The sequence below is a fragment of the Lactuca saligna genome, chromosome 8 (genome assembly GCF_052625555.1).
Source record: "Lactuca saligna cultivar CGN05327 chromosome 8, ASM5262555v1, whole genome shotgun sequence".
In the NCBI taxonomy this organism is placed as follows: domain Eukaryota; kingdom Viridiplantae; phylum Streptophyta; class Magnoliopsida; order Asterales; family Asteraceae; genus Lactuca; species Lactuca saligna.
In genome coordinates, this window is record NC_136424.1 from 153923690 (window position 1) to 153937698 (window position 14009).

Here is a 14009-nt window from a genome sequence, read left to right on the forward strand (position 1 = left end):
AAGATCGTCGTGGCACTTACTAGGATAACCCGGAAGGGTGTTGCATTTTTGTGGGGACCGGAGTAGCAGTCCTCATTCGAGACCCTTCGTCAGAAATTGTGCAAGGCCCCGGTGCTTGCACTTTCGGAAGGGATGGAGGATTTTGTGGAGTACTGTGATGCATCTATATCGGGTTTAGGGGCGGTGCTTATGCAGAGGGGCATGTGATAGCGTATGCTTCGAGGCAGTTGAAGCCTCATGAGTCGAGATATCCCACCCACGACCTGGAATTGGGGGCTGTGGTGTTTGCCCTCAAGATCTGGCGGCATTATCTTTATGGGGTTCGGTGTACCATCTACATGGACCACAAGAGTCTAAAGTACTTGATGGATCAACCAAGTCTGAATATGCGACAGAGGAGATGGTTGGACGTGGTGAAGGATTACGATTGTGAGATCTTGTACCACCCGAGTAAGGCTAATGTGGTGGCGGATGTGTTGAGCCGTAGGGCAGAAAGCGCCCCGATCCGAGATATTTGTATGAGATTGACGGTGATGACCCCGATTTTGGATACCATTCGAGGAGCTCAGGATGAGGCTGCGAAACCAGAAAACCAGAAGAGGGAGCGGGTTGTAGGTCAGGTATCAGGATTCGTTACGGATGATCGAGGGCTTATGACTTTTCAGGGTCGGATTTGGGTACCGTTTGTAGGCGGTACGCATACTATTTTGATGGAGGAAGTGCATCGATCGAAATTCTCGATTCATCCCGGGGCTACGAAAATGTATTTAGATCTAAGGAAGGAGTATTGATGGCCCTGTATGAAAAGGGATGTTGCATGGTTTGTTGAGAGATACTTGACCGGCAAGTTAAGGCCGAGCACCAACATCCGCACGGTAAATTGCAGCCGCTAGAGATTCCCGAATGGAAGTGGAAACAGATTACCATGGATTTTATCATCAAATTGCCGCGGACTGCGAAGGGAGTCGATGCGATTTGGGTGATCGTGGATAGATTGACGAAGAGCACTCATTTTCTAGCCATCAGCGAGAGCTCTTCTGCGGAGAAGTTGGCGGAATTATACGTGAGGGAGGTGGTATCGCGGCATGGGGTTCCGATGTCGATTGTTTCAGATCACGATGTGCGTTTTACTTCCAGGTTTTGGAAGAAGTTTCATGAGGAGTTGGGTACGAGACTGCATTTCAGTACCGCATACCACCCGCAGACGGACGGACAGAGCGAGCGGACGATTCAGACGCTTGAGGATATGCTTCGAGCATGTGTTTTGGATTTTGGAGGGAGTTGGGACACCTATCTACCTTTAGCAGAGTTTTCGTACAACAACAGCCATCATTCGAGCATTGGTATGCCACCCTTTGAGCTGTTGTATGGGCGGAGGTGTCGCACCCCCATCTGTTGGGGAGAGGTGGGGCAGCGGGTGATGGGTAGCATGGAGATTGTACTCCAGACGACTGAGCAGATTCAGCAGGTCATGCAGAGGTTGTTGACCGCGCAGAGTCACCAGAAGAGTTATGCGGACAGGCGGCGGTCCGAGCTTGAGTTTCAGGTTGTTGACCTTGTGCTCCTAAAGGTCTCTCCTTGGAAAGGAGTGATACGATTCAGGAAGAGGGGCAAGTTGGGACCCCGGTATATTGGACCCTTCAAGGTGATTGCTAGGGTAGGCCGGGTAGCCTACCGGTTGGATCTACCTGCTGAGTTGGGGCAGATCCATGATACCTTTCATGTCTCGCAGTTGAGGAAATGTATTGTCGACGAGTCAGCAGTGGTGCCATTAGATGATATTCAGGTGGATGCAGGCCTGAACTATGTGGAGAGACCAGTAGCGATCAGGGATCGGAAAGTTAAGGTTTTGAGGAACAAGGAAGTACCCTTGGTACAAGTGCAGTGGCAACATCGGAAGGGGTCCGAGTTGACATGGGAGTCTGAGTCTGAGATGCGGGATCAGTATCCAGAGTTGTTTTCAGTATGAGACTTCGGGGGCGAAGTCTGGTTCTAGTGGGGGAGAATTGTAACAGCCCGAATCCAGGTATTCTTCTATTTTGGGTTATGTTGTTAATTTAGGGTTTCATGTTAGGCGAGTACGTTGGGCGTACAAGGCGTACACCGTGCGTACTCGCGCACCTCATTTGGACGCGTTCCCCCTCAGGTACGCTGGGCGTACCCAAGGTTACGCATGGCGTAACTTTCCCAGATCTAAAAACCCTAATCTCCTTGGAGGGATATAAAAGGAATGTGTGGCTGGACTTCTCAGCCACCATCCCTCAGAGTGAAACCCTAAATAGTGTGTGCCTTCATTCTTAAGCCTTTGTGTGTGTATTCTAAGCTTGGTGGTGCCATTCCAAGGTTGCAAAGGAGGAGAAGAGCTCATTGGAAAGGCTAGAAGTGGTGCTCAAGTGTAGATCTGAGCTTTGCAAGGGTTAAAGCTTCATTATCAGGTAAAAAGTTCGGATCTTGTCACTTGGTTCATGTTGCATGCTTAAAGTATCATTTTCTAGGGTTTAAGTCCCAAAGGTGGAGACTTTTTGTGAAAATGGCCTCCATAAGCTTAGATACTTCATATTTTAGATCTATTGGAGTTGTAGACTCATAAAAATGGCATCTTGGACGTGGGTATTGCACCATGCATGAGATCTAGGTCCTTGAGTTGGAATAGAATGTTGTTATGTGATGTTGGAGCCTTTACAACCATGCCAAGGCTTAAAGGTCTCGACTTTATGGGTTTAGACACACTAAAAGAGTCGGATCTAGAAGTTGGAGTAATGGCTTAACCAATTAAGACCAGAAATGAAGAGTGGTTGATTCTGATGGTTACGCTGGGCGTAACTTCTAGTACGTGCAGCGTACTGGGTGGAGACCCCGATCCAGGGGATTGGCGATGTACGCCCCGCGTACTCTCAGGGTTGATTTTTGTTGACTTTTAGGGTTTTGGTCAACATGAGGACTTTAGGTCAAGGAAGGGTAAAATGGTCTTTTACCCTCTGAGGAATGATGATAAGGGGTAAAGTTTAGTGGTGGAAGTCTTTGTGTATTAAATGATATTTTTATGTTTAGGTGAGGTAGAGTCGCCGTTGGGATTCGGTGATAGCGAGGACGCGGGATCTTAGACTTTCCACGAGGTGAGTTTTTTCTCACTATACTGTACCCGGAAGGGTTTGACTGTGTGACCGGAAGGTCGGATATGTTATGAGATATATGTATTATGTGTGATAAGTTATTTGTTATATGTGCCATGTATGATATGCTTTATATGGGCCGGAAGGCATTATATTATGGGCCGGAAGGCGAATATGTTATGGGCCGGAATGCGTTGTGATGTGGACCGTAAGGTTGACGTGGGTAGGACCGGAAGGTTTACCTAGTCGGGACGGAAGTCCCCTGAGACACATGGACCGGAAGGTCAGGGCCTGGAAAGGCGTATGTGCGTAAGTTGTATTTTGGGGAACTCACTAAGCATTTATGCTTACAGTTGTTGTGTTATGTGTTTCAGGTACTAGCGAGGACCGTGGGAAGGCGCCGACGTGATCGTACACATTGTCGGGGGAAAAACTATTTTATGATCTTTGGGATGTATTTCGTTGTGACAATATTGTTTACGTTTGAATTTGAAATGTTAATCGATGTTTTTGATGTTTACAAAAATGAAAATTTGGTTTTAAAATTTACGTCGTTACAATAAACGATAACATTACAAGTCATTCAACGAATATATACATATACAGTCTTCTAAACAAAACAACCTGATGATTCATCCATCTTATGCCCTTGTGCCACTTCCTGTAATACAAATAAAAGTGAGTGGGTCAGGCTTAGGAGTCTGGTGAGCATATAGGGTTTTCAACCCATAATTAATAATTAAATTTAATTTCACCAACCAACAATAACCCAATTACCCATTCCCGTTATCCTCACTTTACGTCCCTAAAACAACATCTATCTCAAAGGACCTAATCTAGGATTTTCATCGGGACGGATATTACTGCTAAGGGGTTTCCTCAACAATAGATGTCCTAAAGGTAACCATGAGGGGGATAGACTACACCGGTGAACACATCGTTCACAACACCTACAGGTTATGAACCGGCTAGCGTTCCATTGGACTGTCTAGAAAGAGTTTGTGGTCGTCATCCAAACTCCGCTAGATGACTAGGTCAACAACAACATCGATGCCTCTCATTTGTTTATCACACATCAACTATCTACCCATGTTCTACCCAACATATTAGTAGATAAAAATATATATTTTTATACATAATTTAAAACTTGTATAGCATTCTCATTCAATACATTTTCCAAAAAAACAGATGAGACACAAACACATAATACTTATTTCATAGAGAACAAATCATATCTATGAGATAGAAGAAAGTGAATATACATTCACACATATAACAACAAAATATACACATAACACGTATTTCGTATAAAATACTTCATAATTATGCGTTAGAAGAAACTAACTACACACTCACTTGATCGGAAGATGATCGGACAGCACTACGACTTGTAGAAGTAGTATTCTTCGGTAGATCTGGAAGATCTTCACAAAAATCGAGCTTCTCGCAGGCAGCGCTTCGGCTCGGGAATTGCATTTCTCGGGTTCTTTGGGGCTTCGGGACTTGCTTCGGAGCTCGAGATTAATACCAAGGCTTCGGGATATTTTTTGCACGTAAAACGATGCAAAAATGAGAGAGAAAGGAAGAAAATGAGCAAAGAACTCGGAAGCACTTATGTTCTATTTATAGGGGCTGAAACCCCGAGTTACGCTTGACGTAACCCCAAATTACGTTGGGCGTAATCCTCCGTCGACATGTACGTTGGGCGTACATCTAGGTACGTGGGGTGTACCGGGTGGATAAGACCAACGCGTCAATGCCTCCGATATTACCGATTTTATATTTAAATTAATATATTTTAATTATTTAAAAACTTCATAAATTCATATCTTCTTCATACGAACTCCGTTTTTGATGTTCTTTATATCCACACGTAGGTGAGACTAAGCTCTACAACTTTCGTTTAGACTTCGTCGGCTAATTTTGACTTTATTTTTATTATTTATTTTTAGTAGGCTGGGACAGGAAAACTCCGTTATAAATTCATAACTTCTTCATCTGACGTCCGTTTTTGTCTGTCTTTTTACCGTTATATTACCATTAACGAGATCTTCAATTCTCGTTTAGATTGTGTCGGCTAAAAACCGCTCTAACGTAAATTTCACTTTTTACGTCATTCAACGTTGTCGGTTCTGTCGTGAAACTTCGACAGGTCTTAACTTCTTCGTTATAACTCGGATTTCGGCATTCTTTATATATTCGGAAACCTGGTTTCAACTACTACCACATTATCTATATATATCGACTTTATCTAACATTTTATTTTGATGCTTATTTTCATTCTTAATTCAATTAAGACACACAATTAAACACAAAACACATAATACTCAAATAATACACTTCTATTATTTCAAGACGAGTTACAAAAGTTAACCTAGACTATTACATTGTTATTAATGACAAGCCCAGATACACGGGCGTTACAACATTGGTGATAAAAATACCATTTGTTTTTATCAAAATGTCAAGTATTCTTGATTATCAGTTTGATGGTCATAGATGTGTCGTGTGGCCTAATAAGAAATTCAATGGGCCTATAAGGCCCAATATGCATGTAATGAGTATAAGAGACCCAATAAGCATGTAATGAGTATATAAAGCCTGATAAATGTGTAAATGAGTATACTAGGCCCAATATGCATGTAAATGGGTATTTTAGGCCCAATAAACTTGTAAATGGGTATTTGCGGACCATTTTGATAAAAATGATATTTTCGGCTCATTTTTTATAGAAATGACAAATTAAGTCCATAAAGGCCAAAATTTACATTTTAGGCCCATGAAACCGTAAATTTCCAAATAAGGCCCATTTTTATGAAAAATGACATCTTTGGTCCATTTAGCCTAGGATTTACACTTTAGGCCCATTTTAACCATATATTTTCGTTTAAGGTCCTCCTTTTTATGAAAATTACACTTTTAGGCCCACAAAATTGTTTATGTATAAATAAGGCCCATAAAACCGTATGTTGATAAATAAAGCCCAATAAAACTATAAGTTGACAATTAAGGCCCAATAAACATGTAAATGACTCCAAAAGTCCATCTTGTTTATCTTTAGTGTCATAAATGGTCCTTTTATGTACATTCTTTGGATTTCTAGTAACCTTTACATGTTTAATCTTTTCAACATAATACAAAGTTACTTCTAAGAGTTTGCATACAAATATCACCAATATTTGGAAGATATTTCGAAGTTTATGAGTGTGTAGCAAGCTTTCATGACATATTCACACCATATAACATGAAAATACACACATACATGCATAAATACTTAGATCTAACACATAACCAACTTGTATTCTCCCCGAAAACATAGTAAAACCCAAAAACAAGGGGGTATAAAGCTCACCTTGATGTTAACTGAGTTTTGAAGAGAAGATTGACGGAAAATTCGGCCTTAGCTAACTCCCTTAGGAAGAGTTTCGAACTTGATGGTGCTAATTGGTGCTAAGAAGCTAGAATACGACATGAAGTCATGTGAGGGAAGAGTTCTTTAGTGAAGTATGGAAACAAGTCATTTTGAGAGTGATAATACTTACCTAGTGGTGGTCTTTGATGAAGAATACTTGAAGCACACACACACAAACCACGATTTTAGATAGGAAAAGGAAAGATTGCTTTGTGTTCTTGAGGGAGATGTGAGAGGATTTTTAGTGGGTTTGAAGTGGAAAAATGAGGGTGATGGTAGGTGCTCTCGGCTGAGAATAAGAGGAAGAGAGGGAAAGGATTTGCCTTTATATATGGGGGGTAATCTTGCATACCTAGATACATTGTCTTCCATGTAATTATGAGGTGTCACTTACTCATTAATCCTTCATTAGTCTTTTTTTTTTTTATCAAACTCGAGAATAGGAAAGGGAAGAAAGAAAAGAATAAATATTGGGCTTGTTTTGAAATGCAACCAAGAATACTTTAGCATAATAGGGATTTTTCGATCCATGTGGGCCCACATATAAGGTTACGGCCAAAAAGGGGAAAAAAAAGATGGGCTTTCGGCTCAATGAGATTAAATAAGTGATTTTCGGCCCAATAAGGCCCATGAAGAGTGTTATGGCCCAAAAGAACCAAGTTGATGGATTATTGGCCCATTAGGCCCAATAAGAGAATCTTGGTCCAATAAGAGGTTTGAATCGGGAAGTTAGGGTTTCAAGCTCAAGGTTGGGTGAATTTAGTGTATTGAATTAGGTTTAGAGCTTACACAAGTGAGTTTTGATTCGAATTGTCGTTTTTAAATGAATAACTTGTATAATATTATACTTAGGGTTACAAGATACATTAGAAGTTAATTACACATGGACAGAATTTCCTAGCCTAAAATGCTAGTTGTGACAGCCCTCCACTCGACGAGTTATAGGCGACCAACTTGTCGAGTCCCTCTGTCAAAATAAATAAATAAATAAGTTAAATGCGTACCAAGAACTAGGCGTCATGAGTATATTTCTTATAATGGGTTCTATTTATTTTGTTTCTTAGCATAACATGTCGAATTCTAAATGTATTTATAACGGGTTTTTGCAAACAATCTGTCTTGGAAGTTTCAACCTGACGCTTGATTTCAACCTTATTTATTATTTTTACTCAATGGCATTATCAACTTGTTAAGAATTTATATTTTGTTTCATATTATTTTAATAGTTTTTATGTATATGCAAATGGAGGCCATCGAATTTAAAACGCTAGATTGTTGTTTGCATCTTTCACTTAAAATTTCATGGGGTTCAGTTTGTTTTAATGGCCTTTTCAAACAAGAATTTATATTTTGTTTCATATTATTGTAATTGTTTTTATGTATATGCAATGAAGGCCAACGAATTTAAAAGGCTAGATTGTTGTTCTTTTCATCTTTCTTTTAAGATTTCATGGGGTTCAGTTTGTTTTAAAGGCCCTTTCAAACAACACTCCAATGAGAATATGTCACTATTGGATTTGGACTTTGGAGCCAAATTCAAAATCTAAACTTTCAACATGAAGGTGTCGAAAAAAAATATTTCATATGTTGTGCCTCCTTACAAGGCTAATGCCCAAATGACATTTTTAGCCCTTAGCAAGCATGTTGATACTGTCAGTACCGAAGACTCTGACTTTTTTTTTTTTTGTGTTTTTAGTGAGGATGATAAGGGCATTCATGTCTTTTGCAGAATCATTGCCTAATTGCCTCTTAGCATTCTTATGTTTCTACCGACATTTTTTTCTATTTTCCATTTGTGATATTCCATTGAAAGATTGCATATTTGCATGATGTGTTTTGTCATTTGATGAGAAGTTAACTAATGATGAGTTATTGTACAAAAACAGATATAAGATTCCCCTGCAAAAGCAACATTACTGCAGACCATTTCTTTTTTGTGGGGTTAGCGAAAGCAGCTCTCACTAGCAACGCATTTGGTGCAACCGTTAAATGATTCATAAACGATTTTTGCTATATCTTTAGTATTTACATATTAGTTGGCAAATAAATTAAATGTTTTCAGAAATGACAGAATTATGAGGGTAAAGGATTCTTTTGTATCATTCTAGCATCCTTTTTTTCCTTTTTGAAAGTGTATTGATTTTTTAATCGTTTTGAGGTGATTAAGCATTTGAAGTTCAATGGAATCGTTGTTTCACCTCTCTATGAAGAATCTTTTAGGAGGGCAATATTGAATTTATAGCTTGTCTGTTTTATGCAAGATATGATCTTTGTTATGCTCTGTTTTTGGTGGGAAAGAGAAAGACAAGATTGAAATTCCAGGATAGTTTTGTATTTATTTTGTATTATATAAGGATATAATGTGCAGACTACTAATCTGTTAATTACTTTGGTTAATATCATTTTTTTGTTATGGCCTTTGTAAAAGTTTGAGTTTTGTTTTATTGGATTAAAAGAAAAGATATATGTGCATTTCTTATATTGGTAAGTTTTCTTCTATACAACAAGGTTGAAAATGCAATTGTCTACCAAAATTATATTCGTTAAGCAACTGTATGTTTTATATTAAGGTTGATATGTTGAGCGAATACTAATACGTAAGACCTATGTTGGTATTTTTAATGATTACAACCTATTTTTTCTCCAAGTGTTGTATTTTATACGTGTGCACAAATGACTAAGGACAAAATCATTAAAAATCTCCATAAAATCGTCTTCAAAGTATAAACAAATAGTTTATAAAAGAATATCTACAAAGAATAAAACGAACAAAAAATCTCATATGCGGGGTCACTCTGCTAGTTATAATTATTTAAGGTAGGTCACAAATTTAATAATATATTATTTGTTATATATATAAAAAAAATAGGTGGGTAGGTGACACATTGGTTATATGTATAGTCGCCATTGATTATTGATTCAGAAGCCATTAAAAAGTTAACTCCCTCTTCGACAAATATGAAATAGAGCAAATTACAAATGGTCCCTATGGTTTAGGGTAATTTATGTGCTTGATTCTTAACTTATTTTTTTAACTCGGAAGATCCCTACTGGTTGTTTTTGTTACTTGTTTGATCCCTATTTCACCTAAAAAGACTATTTTGCTCTTGATTTTTTAACTTATTTAAATAAACACACCCACAACCCCAACCCTCTCGCATTATCCTACCTACCATGTCATTGTTCCTTATTTAAATAATAGTCTTTTTAGGTAAGACAGGGACCAAGTGTGAAACAAAAACAAAAAATAATGATCAAACGCGTAACAAAAACAAACATTAGGGACCTTCCGAGTTAAAAAAATAATTTAGGGACCAAATGTGCAAATTATCCCAAACTATAGGGACTATTCATGTAATTTACTCTATGAAATAAGATAGATGATTATCAATTTCGTAACTTGACAATTATAAAACTTACTCAATTTCAAAATTATCTTATAAATTACAAAATTATTAAAAATAAATCGTTAAATTATTTTATTTGAATTTTTTTCCTAAAAAAAGTATATTTTTTAATTTTTAAATTTGAAAGCTAAAAAGGTTTTTTTGATAGGTTTTATAATTAGAGTATAGTCTTTTAATTCCAACCACTCAGTAAACCTATGCCTTCAATTTTTAGTGAAGAGAGCACTTTGTAAACCTTTACATAATTTGAAAAAGTTTTTTTTTTTTGATAGGTTTTATAATTAGAGTATAGTCTTATAACATTAACTATTAATTAATTAAATATTAACTACTCTTTAACTAGCTAATCATAGATATACAAAATAAAACTAAATATATTTTATACTCTTTCTAGCTACACCTTACTTAGTTGGATAGCATTTTGTTTATTAATAATCATTTCCCATTTCCAAAAAAAATCACAAAATTAGTAATTGTGAAAACAACACACATATATAAAATACATTGCAGTCATATAACATTTTATTTAAATATTTATACCCAGTAACACTTATCGAAACATCTAGTATTAAAACACGACGTCGTTAAAAACAACAAACCAAATGAGATTAATGAGAACTTCATACAACATTCTTGATACACAGAAGATTAAACTAGTTAATTTAAAAGAGCAGAAAAAAAACCATTTAATAATTGGTTACATATAGTAAAATAACAATAAGATTTTACCAATTAAAAGATACATAATAAATAACCAAAAACACATCAATTCCACTGTAACAATCTAACAAAAAGGGATAAACCAAAAGTCCAAAAAAGAAAAGAAGCAAGCATATAAGTCTGTAAGTATTCAGACATCAGACATAGGTATCAATCAAAGACTTCCTCATTTCATCAACAATAGCACTCGGTTGAGCTTCTCTCAGCTTAAACACACTCTCAATCACCGACAGTTCCGTAGCCGTGGTGTCCGAACCGCAGAACGCGGTCCAGTCGTTCACGGTTAACCCGGCGGCAATCACTTCACTGCCACGGTTAACCGTGCCAGCCACCAACGGGACTTGAAGAAGAGTCGAAAGCTCATCCAAGTCTTCAATGGAAGTATGAGGGTGCACCTAAAATAACACAAATCATTCCTTCTTTTTTAAATATTTAATATTTTTTAATAATAAAAAAATTGAAAGTAGGATGATATAATTGAAGTATCTTCTTACCAAGCCGCCTCTGTTGGAAAACGCGCAGTAGCTGCCAACGAGGATGTTTCCGGCGATTGTTTGGCGGAAAACTTCGACACCGAGAACATCGGCGATCATTTCTTCGGTTTCCTATTGAATTGAAGAAATGAATTTTATTAAGGAAGTAGAAATTGAAGATATAAAATTTGAAGAAGTTATGGATGTTTATTGTTTACTCTGTCGAGATCAGTGTGGACAAGGGCAACATGGTCATTGCACGCTATGCAATTTCCAAGGGCGGATAGTCTTTCGTCAATGCGTTGGACAACAACCGCATCGGGTAGACTGTTCCTCAAGTGTTGAAGCTCTAAGAATTTAAAAAAAAAACAAGTTGTATCACAAAAATGATTGAATACTTATTTGCTTATGCATATAATTTTATTTAGAGTAAATTATAGAAGGTTTGTCAAAAAAAATTATGGAGCATTTTTCATCCACATAGTTTCATCTTGTTGCATCCACCGCCCTAATCAATGTAAAATGACTGTTTTGCCCTTATCTGACCATCTTTGTTGTTTGAATATGAAGAAAGTGGGATACACATTTTTAGAAAAAATAATAATAAAGCAAAAGTTAGGAAAGATGATAAAGGGTAAAATGGTCATTTTACACCGATTGGAAACAATGGATGCAAGAAAATGAAACCGAAAGGACAAAAAAGGTTAAAATTTGTAGCAGGGGGGCAATCAATAATTTTTGACAAAAAACAGGGACGATTTATGTAATTTAAGCTAAATGCTATAAAAGGTTGAGACTTGAGAGTTGAATAAGCTTACCTTGGTCAGTAGTAGTATGGGGTAAAAGAAGCCCGTTTTTGTTACCTAGAATAAAAAAAAAAAATCAAGAATCAGTGTTTGAAACGGAATGAGGAAAGTTCTAGAAGCTTCCGGAAGTATTTACCAATGCAGAGCCTTCCAATTATTCTTGTGCCACCAATGGAGGTCTTAACCACAGGAATAACATCTGCTAACTCAGATTCAAATGTGCTGCAAAACAAACATTCATTCAACTTATTGAAATATGGCTATTTGCAATGATGAGTATGAGGAGGGTATTATCGTCTTTTAACCAATCAAAATAACAAACCTGTAAAAGTTTTCAGACCCTCCAATTGCTACCAAGCAATAAGCATTTGTTAATTTTGAGAACACCCCAATTTCACATGAGTTCTCAAACTGAAGTCCTGTGAACAGATAAAGAAAAAAAAAACAAAGGCTTTCTCTTATCAGTGTAATTTTCAAAGAATAAAATTATCACACACTTTTTTTGGACTAAAAGCAAGAAAAAGGCAACATACTTTCATTTATCGGTGTACTATAGAGAAAATTGAAAGCAAAATGTTATAATAAATAAATCAATGAAAGTATGTTGCTTATAACCAAAGAAACAACAAATAACAGTTAATTACACAAGTAACTTAATTGACAAAAGTGGAAAAAGCAATTAACTTACTTGTGGCCATCTGAATAACAGCAGATGGAAATTTGCTTAGAAAGAAGAAGTATCTGTGAAACATATAAAATATTCACATATTTATGTATTAAAAAGCCATAAAAGCTATTAGAAAACTGGTAAAGAGTAAAGACATTCAACAATACATCAAAAACAATAACTTTAAACAATTGATGCAAAATAGTGAAAAAAAAAAAAAAAAAAAAAAAGATGATAAAAATTCAAACACCTAGCTAATCCAAAAATATTCAATTCTGGATAAATTTCAACATTTGGAAACAAGAAAATATGAATAAATTATAAAATCTGAATCCATGAGAACCACTAATTTGCTTCAAAAAATATGAACTAAACCAAAGACCTTTTGAATGGGCATAGAGTTATGCAGCAAACCTATTTAGTATTTATACACAAAGTTCTCCCAAAAGCGCAAAAGCACACAAATTCGCAGCTGTTTATCTATTCTTTACAAACTAATTACATGACTGTTTGTTTGTAAGCTTGAATTACTCGGTTTAAAACATATAAAACAGCCAATAACTAAATAATCGCAAGCGAAATACAGGTCTGCATACCTGGATATACGATTGAGATGGAGAAAGCTGAAGGTTGTATTGAAAAATTCAGCGAGAAATCAGTATGGGGCTGGGTTTCAATTTGTGCGTCTCCAATTAGGGTTTTGGTATTTAGGGTTTTAACCGAAACGAATATAGTAATGCTTGTTGGGAGTTTATATACCACCGCCTATATGTGTTTTTCGGTTTGGTTCGCTAATAAACTTGTGTTAGAATGAATCCGGAAAATAAAAAATATATAATTTAAATTTTAAAAAGAAACAATAAAGTCACGTTTATGGCTCATAGGGTCATTAAACTTAAAATTATTAAACTTAAAATTTATATAGGAAAATGTCACTCTAGTATAATAAACTTATGTGTTTTATCCGATTTTATGTTTTTTGTTTTTGTACAATCGGTCATCTAATTGTTACTATGCATGTCAATTAAGTCTTTATTGTTAGTTTTTAATCATTCATCCGTTAGTCAGTTTTCTAAATTACAAGAATGACCCTTTGTTTTAAATTTTTTTCGTAGTTGGTCGTTATCAGCCATCTTTCAAATCACATGATTGAAACTACTACAATTCTGAAACTCCGAGGATCAAAGTGTAACATTGTCATTGTCATCCCTAAATTCTTTCGTATCCCAACTTACTCACGCTCCTTCACAATCGATCAAATATGTTGAATCTAATAAATTCATTGTTGTTCATAATTTGTTGGTATTAACTTATTTTTGATACTTACATTTTCTTACTTGAACCTCATGAAATTCTCAAAAACCCTACCCCCAAATCGCTAAAGAGACCAGTTGTTTACATGAGGTGTTAC

The 14009-nt window shown here is 36.4% G+C and overlaps 1 protein-coding gene across 1 annotated transcript; it reads right to left on the reverse strand.

Moving 5' to 3' along the window:
• Window positions 1-10589: 10589 nt before the first annotated feature.
• LOC145012922 (eukaryotic translation initiation factor 6-2) lies at window positions 10590-13326 on the reverse strand. Its single transcript, XM_078971718.1, has 8 exons — window positions 13195-13326; window positions 12620-12672; window positions 12254-12350; window positions 12068-12153; window positions 11944-11988; window positions 11344-11474; window positions 11147-11257; window positions 10590-11047 (listed from the first exon to the last, which is right to left on the reverse strand). The coding sequence occupies exons 2-8, from the start codon at window positions 12627-12629 to the stop codon at window positions 10790-10792; spliced, it is 738 nt and encodes a 245-aa protein (XP_078827844.1). The 5' UTR covers window positions 12630-12672; window positions 13195-13326; the 3' UTR covers window positions 10590-10789.
• Between the last annotated feature and the right edge of the window lie 683 nt (window positions 13327-14009).